The sequence below is a fragment of the Heterodontus francisci genome, chromosome 13 (assembly GCF_036365525.1).
Source record: "Heterodontus francisci isolate sHetFra1 chromosome 13, sHetFra1.hap1, whole genome shotgun sequence".
In the NCBI taxonomy this organism is placed as follows: Eukaryota; Metazoa; Chordata; class Chondrichthyes; order Heterodontiformes; family Heterodontidae; genus Heterodontus; species Heterodontus francisci.
The window spans coordinates 44,957,494-44,981,661 of record NC_090383.1 but is presented as its reverse complement, the minus strand read 5'-3'; the positions used below and the strand labels follow the sequence as shown (position 1 = coordinate 44,981,661).

The window sequence follows — 24,168 nt, the reverse complement described above, 5'->3', positions numbered from 1 at the left end:
AAGTACTTCTTAAATGTTGTGAGGGTTCCTGCCTCCACCACCCCTTCAGGCAGTGCGTTCCAGATTCCAACCACCCTCTGGGTGAAAAAATGTTTCCTCAAATCCCATCTAAACCTCCTGCCCCTTACCTTAAATCTATGCCCACTAGATTTTGACCCCTCCGCTAAGGGAAAACGTTTCTTCCTATCTAACATATCAATGGCCCTCATAATTTTGGATACCTCAATCAGGTCCCTCCTCAGCCTTCTCTGCTCTAAGGAAAACTATCCTAGTCTTTTCAGTTTCTCTTCATAGTTGAAATGCTCCAGCCCAGGCAACATCCTGGTGAATATCCCCTGCACTCTCTCCAGTGCAATCACATCCTTCCTATAGTGTGGTGCCCAGAACTGTACACAGTACTCCAGCTGTGGCCTAACTAGTGTTTTATACAGCTCCATCATAACCTCCCTGCTCTTATATTCTACGCCTTGATTAATAAAGGCAAGAATACCATATGCCTTCCTAACTACCTTATCTACCTGTGCTGCTGCTTTCAGTGATCTATGGACAAGTACACCAAGGTCCCTCTGGCCCCCTGTATTTCCTAGGGTCTTACCATCCATTGCATATTCCCTTGCCTTGTTAGTCCTCCCAAAATGCATCACCTCACACTTCTCAGGATTAAATTCCATTTGCCACTGCTCCGCCCATTTTACCAGCCCAACTATATCGTCCTGTAATCTAAGGCTTTCCTCCTCACTATTTACGACACCACCAATTTTTGTATCATCTGCGAACTAACTTATCATACCTCCTATTTTCACGTCTAAATCATTATTGTACACTATCAACAGCAAGGGTCCCAGCACCGATCCCTGTGGTACACCACTGATCATGACTAACCTTCTTGGCAGTTTCAGTTTTTTCTGAATTGTAATGCTCCTGGATTGAAAAGACCTCTCCTGGCTGGCTCGCAACAGCCTCTCCTGTCTGCTCCCATCTCTTTCTCATGAAACTCCAAAACCCACTGAAGACACATGAAACCCAAGAGAGAAAAGTCTCCTACAGTGAACAAGGTTTAAGAAGAATACTGGGCCCCAACAAAAAGCAAGATCTACCTACAAACAAAGACTCTCACATGAGCTCGAAGAACCGTAACAAAAACTCTTCAGATATTGCCTCAAACTTTTCCACTTTATTTTCTTCTGCTCCTTTCTGTCTCTAACTGCATGTGCGTATCGCGTGTGCATGCTAGCATGGGCTCAGCGTGTATCCGTAGGCGTTAACCGAATTACAGTTTAAGTTTACATTTAATAAAATTTCACTTTTCTTCTTTAAACCTGAAAAAGCCTGTTGTGCTGGTTTCTTTGCCTTATAATTGGAAAGCAGTGAACAAGGATTCACCGGGGGGAGCTAAAACACAGGATGTTTAAATATTTAAACACTGTTACAGTAAGACCAGGTGAAGGCTGAAATTTGGGTGCTAGCATCTGGAATTTTACCCACAGACGAACGAGAGAAATTGGAAGTGGGAAGCCAAATTGTTCCCAATCAAAAATACAGCAAGATTTTAATACAGGTTTTCTTATGATTGTGTGTGATTGAATACTAACATGTCTGCAACTGAAGCTAGTAGCTCTCCAAGCCAGGGTGAAGTAACTTGGGCTAAATTAAAAGCACTGTCTATGGAGGAGTTGAGGAAAATGGCTGAGCAGTGTGGGATCACTGTACGTGGCAAGGCTAGAAAGTCTGAACTCCTAAAACTAGTGGCCAACCAGTTTTCCCTTGAATCTGAAGATGCAGAAACAGGGCTGGAAGCAGACCCAGACAGGGTACTGCTAGCAAAGATACAATTGGAAGAAAGGAAACTTGAATTAGAAGAAAGAGAAAGAGAAAGACAGGCAAAGGAGAAAGAGCCTTCCAGAAGGAACGTGAAGGAAATGAAAAGCAGGAGAGAGAGAGAGAGAGAGAGAGAGAGAGAGAGAGAATATTCCAGAAAGAATACGAAGAGAGAGTTGAAGCGGTTTGAGTTAACTAGGGGGCAACAAAGTAACCCCAGTGAAAGCATAGCCAATATGGAGGAATGTAATTCAGGGCTGGGTACAGAATTGTTAAAACTAGCTCATCTAATCCCAAAATTCAATGAGGAAGATGCGGAGGAATTTTTCGTGTCCTTTGAAAAATTGGCAAAGCAGCTAAAATAGCCAGCTGAGATTTGTCTCTTTTACTACAAAGCAAGCTAACTGGAAAAGCCCATGAGGTTTATTCCCTGTTGCCTAGATGAGAGTTCATCAAATTATGAACTGACCAAAAATGCTATCCTCGGGGCATATGAATTAGTACCCGAAGCCTATTGCCAAAAGTTTAGAACCCTCAAGAAGCAAGCTAATCAAACTTATCTGGAGTTTGAAGTAAGTAAGTAGCTGGCTTTTGACCAGTGGCTGAGGGCTCTTAAAGTACAGATCAGCTATGAGACTCTCAGGGAAGTAGTTCTATTAGAGGAATTTAAAAACTCTCTCCCACATTCCATAAAGACCCATGTAGAGGAGCAGTGGGATCAGAGAGCCCAGCAAGCAGCCTTTCTAGCTGATGAGTTTGCTTTAATTTATAAGTAGACTGTAAATAGTTGAGGCCCCAGCACTGATCCCTGTGGCACTCCACTAGTTACAGTCTGCCAACTTGAAAATGTCCATTTATCCGGATTCTCTGTTTCCTGTTAGCTAGCCAATCCTCTATCCATGCTAACATATTGCCCCCAATGCCATGAGCTGTTATCTTGTGTAGTAACCTTTTATGTGGCACTCTATCAAATGCATCCTGGGATTTCCAATTTCATTACATCTACTGGTTCGAGAACTCTAATAACTTTATCAAACACAATTTCCCTTTCATAAAACAATGTTGACTCTGCCTGATTGGTGGTGCCTGGAACTTGCTACCAGGGGAGGTGGTGGAAGCAGATACGATAGCGACGTTTAAGAGACATCTTGACAAATACATGAATAGGAAGGGAATAGAGGGATATAGGCCCCGGAAGTGCAGAACGTGTTAGTTTAGGCAGGCATCAAGATCGGCGCAGGCTTAGAGGGCCGAATGGCCTGTTCCTGTGCTGTACTGTTCTTTGTTCTTCTTTGATTGCACGATGATTTACTTAATGTCCTGCTACTACTTTCTTAATAATGGATTCTTAGCATTTTTCCAATGACAGATGTTAAGCTAACTAACCTTTGGTTTCCTGCTTTCTGTCGCCACTCCCCCAACTCCTTGCCTTTCTTGATTAGAGGTGTTACATTTGTGGTTTTCCTATCTGCTGGAACCTTTCCAGAATCTAGGGAATTTTGGAATAATACAACCAATGAATCCACTATCTCTGCAGCCCCTTCTTTTAAGACCCTCGGATGCAGGCCATCAGGGCCCAGGTGACTTATTGGCCTTTATTCCCATTAGTTTTCCCAGTACTTTTTCTCTAGTCATAGTTATTTGTTTTAAGTTCACAGAAGCACAGAATTATTACAGCAGTGAAGGAGACCCTTTGGCCCATTATGTCTGCACTGGCTCTTCGAATGAGCAATTCACCTAGTGCCATTCCCCTGCCTTCTCCCCGTAACCTTGCCCATTCCCCCTTTATAGAGAACAGCCTAATTCCCTTTTGAATACCTCGACTGAACCTGCCTGCACCACTATCTCAGGCAGTACATTCCAGACCTTAACCACTTGCTGTGTAAAAAAGTTTTTTCTCATGTTGCGTTTGCTTCTTTTGACAATTACTTTAATTAAATCTGTGCCCTCTAGTTCTCTTTTATGAGTGGGAACGGTTTCTCCCTATCTACTTTGTCCATACCCCTCATGATTTTGAATACCTTTATCAAATCACCCCTCAGCCTTCTTTAAGGAAAACAGTCCCAACTTCTCCAATCTATCTTCATAACTATCCTGGAACTATACTCATGAATCTTTTCTGCCCTCTTTCCAATGCTTTCATATCTTTCCTAAAGTGCAGTGCCCAAAACTTTCACTACTGGGGGGGGGGGGGGGTGGTTACCACCTTTACCCCTGCCAGATCATTACCTCGGAGCAGGTCAATCCCATCCACAGGCAAACTAGGGACAATCCCTACAGTCACCGGTCCTGAAACTAGGTCACACTCCAGGTATCTTGAATATATTCAAGTATGAGTTAAACAGATGCTTGATATACAAGGGAGTCAAGGGTTATGGGCAGCAGGCAGGAAAGAGGAGTTAAGGGCACAATCAGATCAGCCATGACCTTATTGAATAGCAGAGCAGGCTTGAGGGCCCAAATGGCCTACTCCTGCTCCTACTTCTTATGTTATTATGTTCTTATATTTTACTCTTGTTCCTAATTGCCAGTGGCAGTGCATTTAAGTCAGGCCAAAAGAGCATTTTGTTCCAACTGTTGGATTCTGCAGTTTTAAGGGAGAGATTAATTTAGGCAACGTCTCAACCCAATGATTTAATTACCCATCCATTTAGAGAAGGGATTGGGCTGGTCAGCTCAGTGGGTGGGCCAACAACCTCCTAGATGGGTTTCAATACAGCCACAATTGATGGAATGATAATCTCTCTCTGGTGCCTGTAACAGTTCCACAGATTGTGGCAACACAACATGAACTTGCACTTATATGGCACCATTAATGACCCAAGGTGCTTCACAAGAGCATTATCAAACAAAATTTGACCCTGAGCCAGATAAAGAGATATTTGGACAGTTGACTAAAAGCTTGATTAAAGAAGTAGGTTTTAAGGAGCATTTTAAAGAAGAGAAAGGTAGAAAGATAGACAGGTGGAGAGGTTTATATAGAGAATTCCATTGTTTAGGGCATAGACAGCTGAAGGTATGGCTACCAATGGAAGGATGAAGAAAATCAGAGATGCTCCACAAACCAGGATTGGAGGAGTGAAGATATCTCAGAGGGATGTTGGACTGGAAAAGGTTACAGAGATAGGGAGGGGGCAAGACCAGGGAGGGATTTGAACACAAGGATGAAAATGCTAAAATCAAGGTGTTGCTGGACAAGAAGCCAATATGGGTTAACGAGCACAGGGGTGATGGATGAACGACACTTGGTGTGAGTTAGGATATGGGTATCAGAGTTTTAGGTGAGTTCAAGCAGAGGAAGATGCAGGTCTATTGGGATAGGCCACAGCAATGCCCCAGGAAAGAGCTGCGACAGACACAATGGGCCTAATGGCCTCTTTCTGTGCTATAGACTTGCACAGTTCTGTTTGAAATGTCATTAAGCAGCCTTAATGTAACACAGGTTTTACAATGCAATGCCAGTGACCATGTGATCATTTATAGGCCATCTCACACAGGGAGGCAAAAACATTCAGACTGGGACAACAGAGGTGCTTTTCTGAGATTACTGTAGAGGTGGAAATTCGGCATACTCTGGTTGTGAAACGGTGCCATGGAGATTAACCCTTGGACTTTATAAAGTATCTAAGCATAAAAGAATTCAGACTGAACTCAAAAACAGATGACAGGAAATGTATAAGACAATAATTACCCCTACATTGGAACAGTAACAACATTCAGAAGGACTGTGAAATACTTTGCAATGTCGAGATTGTGAAAGGTGCTGTATACATACAAGTCCTTTCTCTTTCTTCAATTCTGTGATAAATTTGAAGAAAAGAAGCATTGGGTTCCTTTGTGAGGAACAAGGAGCATTAACACCTCCATTTACCAACTGCTCCTCCACCAATACTTGCAGGGTTGTGTTGTTCTGTGGAAGGGGTGGGGAAGGTACAGGAAATGATGCATGCAAATGCAGACCTCCCGGATGTCATTCTCACACTCTGAGGAACTGACTCAAGTTACAAGGTTACAGCAGTCCACTTGCCCAATCCCCTACTCAGGTCGCCAACTCTGGCTCGAGGCATTCCTGGGAGGTTTGATCATGTGATGTCCTGACCACCTGATGTCTGACCATGTGTTGCCTCATCAAATGTGGCATCTGATCAAATGACTTCTACAAATCAATGAACACAACTTATTGCACCCTATGGCTTGAACATTGCCTTGCATGGAAGTGGACCTAGGAGCCCGCCACACCTCATGTAAAATATAAAAAGTAGTTTTAAAAGTTCTTACCCATGAGCGTGACACATTGTGCATCGCCACACTCTATTGCTTTTGTACGTACAGCATTCACGGCACACTTTGTGACTGCAGATACTACACACCACACCGACATTAAATACCAGTCCGAGTGTGGTCTGGCATCGAGCGCAGGATCGGCTACTGTATTCCCGGCTGTAACGTTTTGCCCCCTTCCGCCGAATTTCTTGATATTCAGATTTCAACTTCCTATACAAAAAGGAAGTAGGATTTTCAGTGACACACACACACAATACCAATTTTCTCAGTAAAGATGAAAGCAGTTAAGTGAGCAATGAAGTTTTATTTTTGTTTGCTTACAGCTAAACTACAATATTGGTACCACTTATACATGCCGTTGTGACATAACATTACACTTTCATTTTAGTTTAGTTTAGTTTAGAGATACAGCACTGAAACAGGCCCTTCGGCCCACCGAGTCTGTGCCGACCATGAACCACCCATTTATACTAATCCTACACTAATCCCATATTCCTATCACATCCCCACCTGTCCCTATATATTTCCCTACCACCTACCTATACTAGGGGCAATTTATAATGGCCAATTAACCTATCAACCTGCAAGTCTTTGGCATGTGGGAGGAAACCGGAGCACCCGGAGGAAACCCACGCAGACACAGGGAGAACTTGCAAACTCCGCACAGGCAGTACCCAGAATCGAACCCGGGTCGCTGGAGCTGTGAGGCTGCGGTGCTAACCACTGCGCCACTGTGCCGCCCTATCCATTCACAAATGTATAAAGGTTTGCAAAAAATGTTTTGGTGAACATTGCACCTCCACAATTATTTAAAATCTCTCACTAAACAAATACTTTATGAAAAGAGACCAAAGTCCTTCTTGCATATTTTTAATATGTCAGCTTGGTAGCATGCTCATCCCTGAGTCTGAAGGTCATAGGATCAGACCCCACTCCAGAGACTTGAACACATAATCAGTGCAGTAATGAGGGAGTGCTGCACAGTAGGAGGTGGTGACTTTCAAATGAGATGTTAAACTGAGATCATCTGATCATCTTCCTGCACATGTGGGTGTATAAGATCTCATGGAATTATCCACAGATAAGCTGGGAAGCTTCCCAACCAATAAAAACAGTTCAACGGGATATTCAAATCATTTGCATTTTAGTGGGATCTTGCTGTGCACACATTAGTCACCAGATTTGCCTGCAATGACTACACTTCAAAAAGAAACTTATTGGATGTGAAGCACTTTGGGACATCCTGAGGATGCTATATAAATGCAAGTACTTTACTTACTTCCTACATTGAAATCAACATCTTACTTACAAGCAAAGTAGCTTTTGTTGTGGTAATTTGAATGCTGCTTTTATAGATTCTGTTCCTACTGATATTCCTACTACTGTTCCTGTCAACTACTCTTCCTATTCCCCCTAGTTCTTTTTCTTAATCTCCCATTTTCTTTATTTCCTGCTCCCCTTTAATGGGTTTGCATAAGAAGACACAGACCAACTTGCTCCCAGTCAATCAACTACACAGAAATAAAATAGCTTAATTAGTGATCGTCTCTGGATGATGTATGCAAAAATAGGAGTTGGATTTTAAGCAAAAATTAACGTTGCTGCTGCACTGAATGTTTTGGCATTGAACAGCGTTTCTGGAACAGCATTTAAAGCATCCCTACAAGGTGGATTTTGCTAATGAATGAAGTATGTAGCACAGAATACAGTTCAACGAAGTACGACTAAACTCGGGAAATTTGGTGAGTGAGGGAAACTTTTGCAGGGAGGGAAGAGATGCTGTTCAGGTATGATGAAAAAGCAAGTAGTGGACCGAGAGAGGGAGCAGGAGACAACGTGACCTGAGAACCGAGAGAGGCATTAATTAAAATTAATAATTTAAACAAGGTACTAACTAGGTTCTAAAAAAGGTATTAGCTTTTTTAGATCATGGCTGGACAGCTGAGACCTGTTGCTTCATGTAGGAACTTCATGTGTCTTGGAGGACCACGTGAGTAGGAGGTCTTTCCAGCTGCTTGAGCTCGAGCTCGAGCTCAGGATTTCTCAGCTTGAGGGGCAGTTGGAGTCACTGTGGAGCATCAGGGTGGCTGAGAGCTTCCTAGATTGTACGTTCCAGGAGGCTGTCACCCCACAAGCAGAAAGAGATCAGGATAGTAGATGGGTGGCTGTCCAGAAGAATACGAAGTCGCAGGAACTGCAGGAGTCTTGAGAGTGTTGTTAATCTCAAACTAGTACTCAGCTTTGGAGATTACGAGCAGTGACGACACCTTTAGAAGTGCAGTCCAGACCATGGCATCCACGGGCAAGGTACTACACTGTAGAGGGTGGGCGGGGGGTGGGTGGAGGGCGGAAACAGCATAGCATAGGAATGCAGTCTTTATAGAAGATGCCATAGTTAGGGAAACAGACAGGTGTTTCTGTAATCGTCATCATGAATCCCACATGGTGCGTTGCTTCTCTGGTGCCAGAGTAAAGGACATCATGGAGAGAGTAAGGAATATTCTGCAGGGGGAAGGGAGTGAGCCAGAAGTTGTGGTGCACGCAGTACCAACAACACTGAAAGGACAGGTATGGAAGTCAGACTTTTAGGAGCCAGGGCGGAAGTTAAAAATAGGACCTTGAAGGTAGCTAACTCTACATTATTTCCAGTGCTATGTGCCAGTGAGAGTAGAAATAGGAAGATAGGAAGGATCAATGCATGGCTTGAGGCATAGTGCAGGAGGCAGGATTTCAATTGCTGGGGCATTGGGACCAGTTCTGGGGAAGAAGGCACCTATTCAAAAGGGGCAGGTTTTTTTCTTCATTCATGGGATGTGGACATTGCTGGCTCAGCCAACATTTATTGTCCATCCCTAATTGCCCTTAAGAAGATGTTGGTGAGCTGCTTTCTTGAACCGCTGCAGTCCATGTGGGGTAGGTACACACACAGTGCTGTTAGGAAAGAAGTTCCAGGATTTTGACCGAGCAACAGTGAAGGAACGGCGATATAGTCAGGATGGTGTGTGGCTTGGAGTGGAACTTGCAGGTGGTGGTATTCCCATACAACTGCTGCCTTTGTCCTTCTAAGTGGTGGAGGTTGTGGGTTTGGAAGGTGCTCTCTAAGGTGCATTGCTGCAGTGCATCTTGTAGATGGTACACACTGCTGCCACTGTGCATCGGTGGTGGAGGGAGTGAAAGTTTGTGGATGGGGTGCCAATCAAGCAGGCTGCTTTGTCCTGGATGGTGTCGAGCTTCTTGAATGTTGTTGGAGCTGCACTCATCCAAGCAACTGGAGAATATTCTATCATACTCCTGACTTGTGCCTTGTAGATTGGGGACAGGCTTTGGGGAATCAGGATGCGAGTTACTCGCCGAAGGATTCCTGGCCTCTGTCCCGCTCTTGTAACCATGGTATTTATATGGCTACTCCAGTTCAGTTTCTGGTCAATGGTAACCCCCAGGATGTTGATTGTGGGGGATTCAGTGATCGTAATGCCATTGAATGTCAAGGGGAGATGGTTAGATTCTCTCTTGTTGGGAATGGGCATTGCCTGGTACTTGCGTGGCGTGAATGTTACTTGCCACTTATCAGCCCAAGCCTGGACATTGTCCAGGTCTTGCTGCATTTCTACACTGACTACTTCAGTATCTGAGGAGTTGCAAATGATGCTGAACATTGAACATCAGTGAACATCCCCACTTCTGACCTTATGATTGAAGGAAGGTCATTGATGAAGCAGCTGAAGATGGTTGAGCCTAGGACACTACCCTGAGGAACTCTTGCAGTGATGTCCTGGGACAGAGATGATTGACCTCCAACAAGCACAACCATCTTCCTTTGCGCTAGGTATGACTCCAACCAGCGGAGAGTTTTCCCCCTGATTCTCATTGACTCCAGTTTTGCTAGGGCTCCTTGATGCCAATACTCAGTCAAATGCGACCTTGATGTCAAGGGCAGTCACTCTCGCCTCACCTCGAGTTCAGCTCTTTTGTCCATGTTTGAACCAAAGCTGTAATGAGGTCAGGAGCTGAGTGGCCCTGACGAAACCCAAACTGAGCATCACTAACTAGGTTATTGCTAAGCAAGTGCCACTTGATAGCACTGTCAATGACATTTTCCATCACTTTGCTGATGATTGAGAGTAGACTGATGGGGTGGTAATTGGCAGGGTTGGACTTGTCCTGCTTTTGGTGTACAGGATATACTGGGCAATTGCCAGGTAGATGCCAGTGTTGTAGCTGGACTGGAACAATTTGGCTAGGGGCGCGGCAAGTTCTCAAGCACAGGTCGTCAGTACTATTGCCAGAATGTTGTCAGGACCCATAGCCTTTGTAGTATCCAGTGCCTTCAGTCATTTCTTGATATCACCCAGAGTGAATCGAATTGACTGAAGACTGCCATCTGTGATGCTGGGGTCTTCAGCAGGAGGCCGAGATGGATCATCCACTCGGCACTTCTGGCTGAAGATTGTTGCAAATGCTTCAGCCTTATCTTTGCACTGAGGTGCTGAGCTCCCCCATCATTGAGGATGGGAATATTTGTGGAGCCACCTCCTCCAGTTAGTTGTTTAATTGTCCACCACCATTCACGACTGGATGTGGCAGTACTGGAGAGATTAGAGCTGATCCGTTGGTAATGGGATCGCTTAGCTCTGTCTATCACATGCTGCTTATGCTTTTTGGCGTGCAGGTAGTCCTGGGTTGTAGCTTCAACAGGTTGACACCTCATTTTGAGGTATGCTTGGTGCTGCTCCTGGCATGCCCTCCTGCACTCTTCATTGAAGCAGGGTTTGACCTCCGGCTTGATGGTCATGGGTGAGTGGGGTATATGCCGGACCATGAGGTTACAGGTTGTGGTTAAGTACAGGTCTGCTGCTGCTGATGGCCCACAGTGCCTCAATGATGCCCAGTTTTGTATTGCTAGATCTGTTCGAAATCTATCCCATTTAGCACAGTGGTAGTGCCACACAACATGATGGTCAATGTGAAGACGGGACTTTGTCTCTACAAGGACTGCGCCGCGGTCACTTCCACCAATACGGTCACGGACAGATGCATCCGCAGCAGGCAGATTGGTGAGGATGAGGTCAAATATATTTTTCCCTCTTGGTTCCCTAGCAGCTATGTCCTTTAGGACTCAGTCAGTAGTGGTGCTACCCAGCCATCCTTGTTGATGGACATTGAAGTCCCCCACACACATGTGGCGGGCAGCTGACCTGGCTTGTTAAGAAATGGGAACAGAAAGTGCCGAAAATACTCAGCAGGTCTGGCAGAATCTGTGTAGATAGAAACAGAGTAACGTTTCTGGTTCTCTGACCTTTCATCAGAACCGGCAAAAGTTAGAAATGTTACAGTCTTTGAGCAAGAAAAACGCAGGAGGGGGAAGAAGAACATGAGGGAAGGTCTGTGATAGGACGGAAGGGGAAGAGATTAAATGACAGAGATCTCATGGAACAGAATGCAAATAGAATGCTAATTAATTGTCGTAAAAGGCAAAGCATGAGCCCAGAGAGAGTGCTAATGGCAGAATAACTAACAGCAAAAACATGAAAAACAAGTTTAAGACTCGCACATGGTTAAAAAATAAAGTAAAACAATGAAAATATATAAAAATAATAAATAATAAATAAAAGGGCTCCTGGTCTGAAATTACTGAACTCGGTAGAGTGCTTAATCGGAAGATGAGGTGCTGTTCTTCAAGCTTGCGTGACCTTCAATGGAACATTGCAGCAGGCCAAGGACAGAAATGTGGGCACGAGAGTAGGGTGGTGAATTAAAATAGCAAGCAACCAGAAGCTTGGGGTCATACTTGCGGACCGAACGGAGGTGTTCTGCAAAGTGGTCACCCAATTTGCATTTGGTCTCCCCAATGTAGAGCAGACCACTTTGTGACCGCTATACTGAACTGAAAGTAGTACAAGTAAATAGCTGCTTCACCTGGAAGGAGTGCTTGCAGCCTTGAATGGTGAGGAGAGAGGAGATAAAAGGGCAGGTATTACACCTCCTGCAATTGCATGGGAAGCTGCCGTGGGAAGGGGATGAGGTGTCAGAGGTGATGAAGGAGTGGACCAGGATGTCGCAGAGGGAATGATCCCTTCAGAATGCTGACAGAGGAAGGGAAGATGTTTTTGGTGGTGACATAATGCTGGAGGTGGCGGAAATGGCAGAGGATGATCCTTTGGATGTGGAGGCTGGTGGGATGGAAAGTGAGGACAAGAGGCACCCTGTCACAGTTCTGGGAGGGTGGGAAGGGGGTGAGGGCAGAAGTGTGGGACATGGGTTTGACATGGTTGAGGGCTCTGTCAACCACAATGCGGGGGCATCTTCAGTTGAGGATAAAGGAAGATATATCAGAAGCGCTGTTGTGGAAGGTTGCATCATTAGAACAGATGCGTTGGAGACAGAGAAACTGGGAAAATGAAATGGAATCCTTACAGGAGACAGGGTGTGCGGAAGTGTAGTCGAGGTAGCTGTGGGAGTCGGTGGGCTTGTAATAAATACTAGTGAACAGCCTATCCCAGAGATGGAGGCAGAGAAGTCGAGGGAGGGAAGGGAAGTGTCAGATATGGACAATGTGAAGGTGAGAGAAGGGTAGAAACTGGAAGCAAAGTTGACGAAGTTTTCCAGTTCGGAGTGAGGCACCGATACAGTCATCAATGTACCGGAAAAAGAGTTGGGAAAAGGGGCCTGAGCAGAACTGGAACAAGGAATGTTCGATATAACCCAAAAAAAGGCAGGTATAACTAGGACCCATGGGGTACCCATTGCAACACCTTTTATTTGGAGGAAGTGAGTGGAGTTGAAGGAGAAGTTGTTCAATGTGAGAACAAGTTCAGCCAGGCGGAGGAGGGTGGTGGTAGATGGGGACTGGTTGGGCCTCTGTTCAAGGAAGAAGCGGAGAACCCTCAGACCATCCTGGTGGGGGATGGAGGCTTGTTAAGAGCCTGTTGAAGCCAATTAAAGGCGGCTGACTGGGATTTTCCAGTTGGTCTCCAGATCCCTGCAGGTGGCAAGGGCTAATTTAGGTGCCTTGAGGCAGCCTTCCAGCAGAGTCAGTGCTCCAGACATGCCCAGAGGTCCTGCCTGCCTAGGTGCAGGAGCAGCCACAGAGCCCCTGCAGAAGGACTCCCCCACAATTCCCCCCACCCCCCCAACAGCGATGGCCTGGCTGCAAGATCCATTTTTTAATTTTAGTTTTAAAAAGTTGGATAGAGGACACCTCTATTTTGAAGCACCCTCTCCCTTACTTACCCTCTATTGCAGCTTGCTGCTCCTTTCATGCTGGAAGGCCTCTGATTGTACTCTGCCTGTACCCAAAGATCACCCATCGTTCCGTTACAGTTTTTCCTTTCAAACTTTGGTTCCATTTTACCTTGGCTAGATTCCTTCTGATCCCATTGAAGTTGGGCAAGCCTGTCTCCAGGCCAATTAAGGGGGCTACCCTGTGAAAATCAGGGTTGGTGACTGTTTCACCGCAGGGTGAGTTCAGGACCTGGAAACGGTCCTGATTCCTAGTTCTCACATGCAGAGGGAAAATCCTGCCCAAAGTGTTCAGAAAAGGTAGAAAAGGGAAGGTGTGGTGGCAGTGCTGATTAGGGAAGACTTGCAATGTTGGAAAAAGAGAATGTCATTGAGGGGACAAGGACAGAATTTATTTTATTTATTTAGAAATACAGCACTGAAACAGGCCCTTCGGCCCACCGAGTCTGTGCCGACCAACAACCACCCATTTATACTAATCCTACAGTAATCCCATATTCCCTACCACCTACCTACACTAGGGGCAATTTACAACGGTCTATTTACCTACCACTTGCAAGTCTTTGGCTGTGGGAGGAAACCGGAGCACCCGGCGAAAACCCACGCGGTCACAGGGAGAACTTGCAAACTCCGCACAGGCAGTACCCAGAATCGACCCTGGGTCCCTGAAGCTGTGAGGCTGCGGTGCTAAAGCAAAATGGGTATTATCTCGCTATGGGGGTATTGTGTAATAGTGAGAGAGTGATAGAGAAGCAAATCTGCAGCGAAATCACAGAGATGTACAAGAACTGTAGAGTGGAGATATTGAGGGACTTTAATTGCCCATATATCAATTGGGAGAATGTTAGAATAAAGGAAAAGTAAAGAGAGGAATTTCTGAAATGTGTTCAGGCGAACTTCCTTGACAGTATGTTCTCAGTCCAAATAGGAAGAAAGCATTGCTGGATCTGGTGCTGGGGAATAAGGTGGGCTAAGTGGACCAAGTGACTGCAGGAGAACACTTGGGTAAGAGTGATCATTGTATCATAAGGTTTAGATTAGTAATGGAGAAGAGCAAGGAACAATTTTAAGTGGAACTTATAAATTGGAAGAGGGCTAACTTCAATGAATTGAAAGGGGGTCTAGCGAGAGCAAAATGGACCAAAGGTTGACAAAATGGTAACAGAACAATCGGTGATCTTAAAGGAGATGTTTCAGACACAGACTGGGTAGATTTCAACAAGGGGAAAAGCTAAGGGAACCAAAGCCAGGGCACCTTGGATGATGAGGGAGATTGAGAATATGATAAAACACAAAAAAGAGGGTGCATGATGCATGACAGGTGAATTGTTCAAGCGAGTACCAGGCCAAATACAATAGGCTGTGAGGGGAAGTGAAGAGGACAATATGATTGGCAGAGAGTATATGAGAATAGAATGGCTGTAACATAAAAGGTAGCCCAAAAATCTTCTACCGGCATATAAATAGCAAACGGGTAGCAAGAGACGGGTGGGGCATATTAGGGACAAAGAAGATCATCTATGCTTAGAGGCACAGGGCAAGGCTAGAATACTTAATGAGTACATTGTATCAATGTTTACTAAGGTAGAGGATGCTGATAAAATATGGGTAGAAGCGGAGATGGTAGAGGTAATGGATGGGGTGAAAATTGATAGGAAGGATGTATTGGAAAGGCTGGCTATACTGACAGTGGATAAGTCGCCTGGTCCGGATTGTTTGCAGCCCCGGTTGCTAAGGGAAGTGGGGGTGGAGATAATGGCACGGCTTGCCATAATCTTCCAATCTTTCCTTCATAGGGGGAAAGTGCCAGAGGATTAGAAAGTGGCAGATGTGACACCCTTGTTCGAGAAAGGCTGTAAGGACAATCCCCATACCTACAGGCCAGTCAGTTTAACATCAGTCGTGGGTAAGGTTTCAGAAGCAATAATCAGGGAACTACGAGGAGAGGTTTGAGCTAATGAAGGAGCACCAGCACAGGTTTGTGAAAGGCAGATCATGTTTGATAAATCGAATTGAATTTTTTGATCACAGAATCACAGAATAATACAGTGCAGAAGAGGCCCTTCGGCCCATCGAGTCTGCACCGATGCAATAAAGCCACCTGACCTGTCTACCTAATCCCATTTGCCAGCATTTGGCCCATAGCCTTGAATGTTATGACGTGTCAAGTGCTCATCCAGGTACGTTTTAAAGGATGTGAGGCAACCCGCCTCTACCACCCTCCCAGGCAGGGCATTCCAGACCGTCACCACCCTCTGGGTAAAAAAGTTCTTCCTCAAATCCCCTTGAACCTCCCGCCCCTCACCTTCAACTTGTGACCCCTCGTAACTGACCCTTCAACTAAGGGGAACAGCTGCTCCCTATCCACCCTGTCTATGCCCCTCATAATCTTGTACACCTCGATCAGGTCACCCCTCAGTCTTCTCTGCTCCAGCGAAAACAACCCGAGCCTATCCAACCTCTCTTCATAGCTTAAATGTTCCATCCCAGGCAACATCCTGGTGAATCGCCTCTGCACCCCGTCCAATGCAATCACATCCTTCCTATAATGTGGCGACCAGAATTGCACACAGTACTCTAGCTGTGGCCTTACCAAAGTTCTGTACAACTCCAACATGACCTCCCTGCTTTTGTAATCTGTGCCTCGATTGATAAAGGCAAGTGTCCCATATGCCTTTTTCATCACCCTATTAACCTGCCCTTCTGCCTTCAGAGATCTATAGACAAACACGCCAAGGTCCCTTTGTTCCTCGGAACTTCCCAGTGTCAGGCCATTCATTGAATACTTCCGTGTCACATTACTCCTTCCAAAGTGTATCACCTCACACTTTTCAGCGTTAAATTCCATCTGCCACTTTTCTGCCCATTTGACCATCCTGTCTATATCTTCCTGTAACCCAAGACACTCAACCTCACTGTTAACCACTCGGCCAATCTTTGTGTCATCCGCGAACTTACTGATCCTACCTCCCACATAGTCATCTATGTCGTTTATATAAATGACAAACAATAGGGGACCCAGCACAGATCCCTGTGGTACGCCACTGGACACTGGCTTCCAGTCACTAAAACAGCCGTCTGTCATCACTCTCTGTCTTCTACAGCTGAGCCAATTTTGAATCTACCTTATCAAGTTACCTTGTATCCATGTGCATTTGCTTTCTTGATAAGTCTCCCATGTGGGACCTTGTCAAAGGCTTTGCTGAAATCCATGTAAACTACATCAACTGCACTACCCTCATCTACACACCTGGTCACATGCTCAAAAAATTCAATCAAATTTGTTAGGCATGACCTCCCTCTGACAAAGCCATGCTGACTATTCCTAATCAAATTTTGCCTCTCCAAGTGGAGATAGATTCTCTCCTTCAGAATTTTCTCCAATAGTTTCCCTACCACTGACGTGAGACTCACTGGTCTGTAGTTCCCTGGCTTATCTCTAAAACCTTTCTTAAATAGTGGGATCACATTAGCTGTTCTCCAGTCCTCTGGCACCTCCCCCGTGGCCAGAGAGGAATTAAAAATTAGGGTCAGAGCCCCTGCAATCTCCACCCTCACCTCCCACAGCATCCTGGGACACAAATCGTCCGGACCTGGAGATTTGTCCACTTTTAAGCCTTCCAAAATCTCCAATACCTTGTCACTCCCTATTTGCTCAAGAACCTCACAGTCTCCCTCTCTAAGTTCCATATCTGCATCTTCATTCTCTTGGGTGAAGCCAGATGTGAAGTATTCGTTCAAAACCCTACCAATGTCCTCTGGCTCCACCCACAAATTTCAGCCTTGGTTCCTAATGGGTCCTACTCTTTCCCTGGTTATCCTCTTCCCATTGATATACTTATAGAATATCTTGGGATTTTCCCTACTTTTACCAGCCAGAGCTTTCTCATATCCCCTCTTTGCTCTACTAATTGCTTTCTTAAGCTCCATCCTACACTTTCTGTACTCCACTAATGCTTCCATTGATTTGCTCTCCCTGTATTTGCTAAAAGCCTCTCTTTTCCTTCTAATCGTACCCTGAATGTTTCTGGTCATCCATGGTTCTCTGGGCTTGTTGCTCCTTCCTATTACCCTAGAGGGAACATGTTGGGCCTGTACCCTCCCCATTTCCTTTTTGAATGCCCCCCACTGCTCTTCTGTAGATTTCCCGACAAGTAACTCTTTCCAGTCTACCTTGGCCAGATCCTGCCTTATTTTACTAAAATTTGCTCTCCCCCAATCCAAAACCTTCTTTTGCAACTTGTCTATTTCTTTCTCCATAACAAGCTTAAACTGTACCATGTTATGGTCGCTATCACCAAAATGCACCCCCACCAAAACATCAACCACCTGTCCAGCTTCATTCCCCAGAATTAGGTCCAGCACTGCACCCTCCCTTGTTGGATCCTCTACATATTGAGCTAAAAGGTTCTCCTGTATACATTTTAAGAACTCCACTCCATCTGCGGACAAGGGGACTGCTGGGTAAGTAAACCTATATATTCGGGCAGTTTAAAATAACTTACCTTTTGTTGTAGCAGCTTTTTCTGAAGCAGCAATATTGCGAGCGAGGTGTCAGCTGGGAAGGTGGGTTTCAGTTTAAAATAACTTACCTTTTGTTTCGGCGGACAAGGGGACTGCTGGGTAAGTAAACCTATATATTCGGGCAGTTTAAAATAACTTACCTTTTGTTGCAGCAGCTTTTTCTGAAGCAGCGATAGTGCGAGCGAGGTGTCAGCTGGGAAGGTGAGTTTCAGTTTAAAATAACTTACCTTTTGTTTTGGCGGACAAGGGGACTGCTGGGTAAGTAAACCTATATATTCGGGCAGTGGCTAAACCGGAAACACTACACCTGTAGTGTCTCCCACCCATCCTCCTCCTCTAACCAAAAAAAAGGACTCTTGTGTGGAGGGTTTGGTAAGGTAAGGTTTTCCTTTTTTTTTAATCTCTGTTGTCAATTTAGTGCGGAGGGGATGGAAGCTAGGGCAGTTGCATGCTCCGCTTGCAGGATGTGGGAGGTGAGGGTCACCACTTGTGTCCCTGCTGACTTCACCTGTGAGGACTGCACCCAACTCCTGCTCCTCGCAGACCACATTAGGGAACTGGAGCTGGAGCTGGATGAATTTCGGATCATTCAGGATGCTGAGGGGGTGATAGTAAGCAATTATAGGGAAGTAGTGACACCTAAGTTACAGGATAAAGGTAGCTGGGTGACCATCAGGGGAGGGAAAGGGAATATTCACACAGTGCAGGGATCCCCTGTGGCCGTTCCCCTCAATAATACGTATACCGTTTTGGATATGGTTGGGGGGGGGGGCGACCTACCAGAGGAAAGCCACAGTGGCCAAGTCTCTGGCACTGAGCCTGGCTCAGTGGCTCAGAAGGGAAGGGGGGAGAATAGGAGAGCGATAGTGATAGGAGATTCAATGGTTAGAGGAACAGACAGGAGATTCTGTGGTCCCGAACGAGACTCCCGGATGGTATGTTGCCTCCCGGGTGCCAGGGTCAGGGATGTCTCGGATCGAGTCCACATGATTTTTAAGGGGGAGGGGGAGCAGCCAGAGGTCATGGTATATATCGGTACCAATGACATAGCTAGGAAAAGGGATGAGGACCTGAAAAGCGAATATAGGGAGTGAGGTTGGAAGCTGAAAGGCAGGACGGGCAGGATAGTAATCTCAGGATTGTTACCGGTGCCACGTGCTAGTGAGGCTAGAAACAGGGAGCGAGTGCAGCTGAACACGTGGCTACAGAACTGGTGTAGGAGGGAGGGATTCAGATATGTGGATCATTGGGATACCTTCTGGGGAAGGTGGGACCTGTACAAGAAGGACGGGTTGCATCTGAACTGGAGGGGCACCAATATCCTGGGCGGGAGGTTTGCTAGAGCTCTTCGGGAGGGTTTAAACTAGTTTGGCAGGGGGATGGGAACCGGAGCCACGGATCAGTGGATGGGGTAGCTGTTGAACAGGCAGATACAGAGTGCAGAGAGTCTGTGAGGAAGGTTAGACAGTTGACAGGGCAAAGTTGCAGCCAGTATGATGGGTTGAAGTGTGTCTATTTTAACGCAAGAAGTGTCAGGAATAAGGGTGATGAACTTAGAGCATGGATCAGTACTTGGAGCTACGATGTTGTGGCTATTACGGAGACGTGGATATCACAGGGGCAGGAATGGATGTTGGATGTTCCGGGGTTTAGATGTTTCAAAAGGAATAGGGAGGGAGGTAAAAGAGGTGTGGGAGTGGCATTGTTAATCAGGGATAGTATCACAGCTGCAGAAAGGGAGGTCGTCGAGGAGGGTTTGTCTACTGAGTCATTATGGATGGAGGTCAGAAACAGGAAAGGAGCAGTCACTTTGTTGGGAGTTTTCTATAGACCCCCCAATAGCAACAGAGACATGGAGGAACAGATTGGGAGGCAGAGTTTGGAAAGGTGCAGAAGTAACAAGGTTGTTGTCATGGGTGACTTCAACTTCCCTAATATTGATTGGAACCTCCTTCGTGCAAATAGTTTGGATGGAGCAGTTTTTGTCAGGTGTGTCCAGGAAGGTTTCCTGACTCAATATGTAGATAGGCCGACTAGAGGGGAGACTATGTTGCACGACAGAAATGTGGAGGATGTTTAGGGAGCACTTGCTGCGACTGCTGGATAGGTTTGTCCCGATGAGGCAGGAAAGGGATGTTAGGGTGAAGGAACCTTGGATGACAAGAGATGTGGAACAGCTAGTCAAGAGGAAGAAGGAAGCTTACTTAACGTTGAGGAAGCAAGGATCAGACAGGGTTCTAGAGGGTTACAAGGTAGCCAGGAAGAAACTGAAGAATGGACTTAGGAGAGCTAGAAGGGGACATGAAAAAGTCTTGGCGGGTAGGATTAAGGAAAATCCCAAGGCGTTCTACACTTATGTGAGGAACAAGAGGATGGCCAGAGTGAGGGTAGGGCCGATCAGGGATAGTGGAGGGAACTTGTGCCTGGAGTCGGAGGAAGTAGGGGAGGTCCTAAATGAATACTTTGTTTCAGTATTCACTAGTGAGAGGGACCTGGTCGTTTGTGAGGACAGTGTGGAACAGGCTGATATGCTCAAACAGGTTGAGGTTAAGAGGGAGGATGTGCTGGAAATTTTGAATGATATGAGGACAGATAAGTCCCCGGGGCCAGACGGGATATACCCAAGGATATTACGGGAAGCGAGGGAAGAGATTGCTGCGCCTTTGGCGATGATCTTTGCGTCTTCACTGTCCACTGGAGTAGTACCGGATGATTGGAGGGTGGCAAATGTTGTTCCCTTGTTCAAGAAAGGGAATAGGGATAACCCTGGGAATTATAGACCAGTCAGTCTTACGTCAGTAGTGGGCAAATTACTGGAGAGGATTCTGAGAGACAGGATTTATGATTATTTGGAAAAGCATGGTTTGATTAGAGACAGTCAGCATGGCTTTGTGCAGGGCAGGTCATGCCTCACAAGCCTTATTGAATTCTTTGAAGATGTGACAAAACACATTGATGAAGGAAGAGCAGTGGATGTGGTGTATATGGATTTTAGCAAGGCGTTTGATAAGGTTCCCCATGGTAGGCTCATTCAGAAAGTAAGGAGGCATGGGATTCAGGGAAAGTTGGCTGTCTGGATACAAAATTGGCTGACCAAGAGAAGTCAGAGGGTGGTAGTAGAAGGAAAGTATTCAGCATGGAGCTCGGTGACCAGTGGTGTTCCAAAAGGATCTGTTCTGGGACCTCTGCTCTTTGTGATTTTTATAAATGACTTGGATGAGGAAGTGGAAGGCTGGGTTAGCAAGTTTGCCGATGACACGAAGGTTGCTGGGGTTGTGGATAGTGTGGAAGGCTGTTGTAGGTTGCAACAGGACATTGACAGGATGCAGAGCTGGGCTGAGAAGTGGCAGATGGAGTTCAACCTGGAAAAGTGTGAAGTGATTCATTTTGGAAGGTCGAATTTGAATGCAGAATACAGGCTTAAAGACAGGATTCTTGGTAGTGTGGAGGAACAGAGGGATCTTGGGGTCCATGTCCATAGATCGCTCAAAGTTGCCACCCAAGTTGATAGGGTTGCTAGGAAGGCTGATGGTGTGTTGGCGTTCATTAACAGGGGGATTGAGTTTAAGAGCCGCGAGGTTATGCTGCAGTTCTATAAGGCCCTGGTTCGACCACACTTGGAATATTGTGTTCAGTTCTGGTCGCCTCATTATAGGAAGGATGTGGAAGCTTTCGAGAGGGTGCAGAGGAGATTTACCAGGATGCTGCCTGGACTGGAGGGCATGTCCTACGAAGAAAAATTGAGGGAGCTAGGGCTTTTCTCATTGGAGCGAAGAAGGATGAGAGGTGACTTGATAGGGGGGTACAAGATGATGAGAGGCATAGATAGAGTGGATAGTCAGAGACTTTTTCCCAGGGTGGAAAGGGCTATCATCAGGGGGCATAATTTTAAAGTGATTGGAGGAAGGTTTCGGGGAGATGTCAGAGGTAGGTTCTTTACACAGAGAGTGGTGGGTGCGTGGAATGCGCTGCCAGCGGTGGTAGTAGAAGCAGATACATTAGGGGCATTTAAGCGACTCTTGGATAGGTACATGGATGATAGTAGAATGAAGGGTAGGTAGTTAGTTTGATCTTAGAGGAGGTTAAAGGTTCGGCACAACGTCGTGGGCCGAAGGGCCTGTACTGTGCTGTACTGTTCTATGTTCTATCTAAGCCCTTAACACGATGACTATCCCAATTAATGTTGGGAAAGTTGAAATCACCTAATATAATTACCCTATTATTTTTACACACCTCTGCGAACTGCGCACATATTTGCTCCTCAATTTCCCGCTGACTATCTGGGGGTCTATAATAAACACCCAGCAATGTGGCTGTCCCTTTTTTATTCCTAAACTCTACCCATAAAGCTTCATTTGATGCCCCCTCCAAGATATCATCTCTCCTTACTGCAGTAACTGACTCCTTAACTAATATTGCAATGCCACCACCTCTTTTACCCCCTCCTCTGTCTCACCTGAAGATTCTATATCCCGGGATATTGAGCTGCCAATCCTGCCCCTCCCTCAACCATGTCTCCGTGATGGCTACTATATCACAATTCCACGTGTCAATCATTGCCCTTAACTCATCCGTTTTACCTGCAATACTCCTGGCATTAAAGTAGAAGCCTTCCATCCTGGTCTTACTCCCTTGAAACTTACTTCCGCTGTATTCCCTCTGACTTGTTCACATTCCTGTGTTTAGCTGTGTCCCTATTCTGCTCGGAGTCTGCATCCCCTCCCCCTGCCAAATTAGTTTAAACTCTTCCCAACAGCACAAGCAAACCCGCCAGCAAGGATGTTAGTCCCCCTCTGGTTCAGATGTAGACCGTCCCGCTTGTACAGGTCCCACCTTCCCCAGAAACGGTCCCAGTGGTCCAGGAATCTAAAACCCTTCCTCCTGCACCAACTCTTAAGCCACGCGTTCATCTGTGCTATTCTCCTATTTCTATACGCTAGCACGTGGCACTGGGAGTAATCCAGAGATTACAAACCGAGAGGTTCTGCTTTTTAGTCTACTGCCTAACTCCCTGAATTCTTGATGCAAGACCTCATCCCTCTTTCTACCAATGTCATTGGTACCGACATGTACCATGACCTCTGCCTCATCACCCTCCCCATTCAGGATGCCCTGCAGCCGTCCAGTGACATCCCGGACCCTGGCACCAGGGAGGCAACACACCATCCTGGAGTCACGTTGACGGCCACAGTAGCATCTATCTGTTCCCCTGACTATAGAATCCCCTATTACTGTTGCTCTTCCTCTCTTTCCCCCTTCCTGTGCAGACAGGCTGCTTGTGGTGGCAGAAACTTGGCTCTGTCCACACTCCCTGGAGGAACCAGACTCATCAGCCTCCAAAATGGAATACCGATTTGCAAACGGGACCCCAGGGGACTCCTGAACTACCTGCCTGTTTCTCTTGGACTGCCTGGTGGTCACCCATTCCCTTCCTTCCTAGAGTCATAGAGTACAGCATAGAAACAGGCCCTTCGGCCCACCGCGTCCATGCCGACCATAATGCCTATCCATACTAATCCCATCTGCCTGTATTAATTCCATATCCCTCTATGCCTTGCTCATTCAAGTACCTGTCCAGATGCCTTTTAAATGTCGCTACTGTTCCTGCCTCCACCACTTCCTCAGGCAGCTCATTCCAGATACCCACTATTCTTTGTGTGAAAAATTTACCCCTTTGATCCCCTTTAAACCTCCTCCCTCTCACCTTTTGTGAGCATTCTCTTCCTTCGTAAACACTGATACAAAGTATTCATTAAGAATTCTCGCCTTGCCCTGCGCCTCTAAACATATATCACTGTCTTTGTCCCTAATAGGCTCCAGCCAGCCTCTTACTGCCCGCTTACTATTTACATGCAGGTAGAAGAATTTTGGATTCCCTTTTATCTTCACTGCCACTCTATTCTCATATTCTCTCTTTGCCAGTCTTATTTTCCTCTTCACTTTCCATCTCAACTTATTGGGCTGAATTTTACCAGGCCTCTGGAGACAAGCTGGGAGGTGGGAGGCGTCATAAAATGGGGGCGTATGGTGTCAGGATGGGAGCATGATGCCTTCCCACCATCACGGGATATTTTCAATGGCGCGAATGGCAGTGGTGTGGCCACCCACCAACTAGAGGTGAGCGGCCTATTATCTCAATCAATTGGTCAATTAATGGCCGCTTCCCACCCTGCCAGTATTTTATCCGCATCAGGACAAGCCCCTGCCAAGTGGAGAATTTACCTGACATGCACCATACACGGTCTTTTTTTGTTTCATCATGTTCTCTATCTCCTTCATCATCCAACATCGGACAGATTCGGG

At 46.0% G+C, this 24,168-nt stretch overlaps 1 protein-coding gene across 13 annotated transcripts in view; it reads right to left on the bottom strand.

The window, feature by feature from the left end:
• The window catches only part of sytl3 (synaptotagmin-like 3), a 242,705-nt gene that overhangs the window by 116,530 nt on the left and 102,007 nt on the right, over nucleotides 1–24,168 (bottom strand). For all 13 annotated transcript variants that reach the window (XM_068044758.1, XM_068044752.1, XM_068044754.1 and 10 more), the window contains one exon: nucleotides 6,097–6,312. In XM_068044758.1, the coding sequence (XP_067900859.1) occupies nucleotides 6,097–6,312 (216 nt within the window). The remainder of the gene's footprint in view (nucleotides 1–6,096; nucleotides 6,313–24,168) is intronic.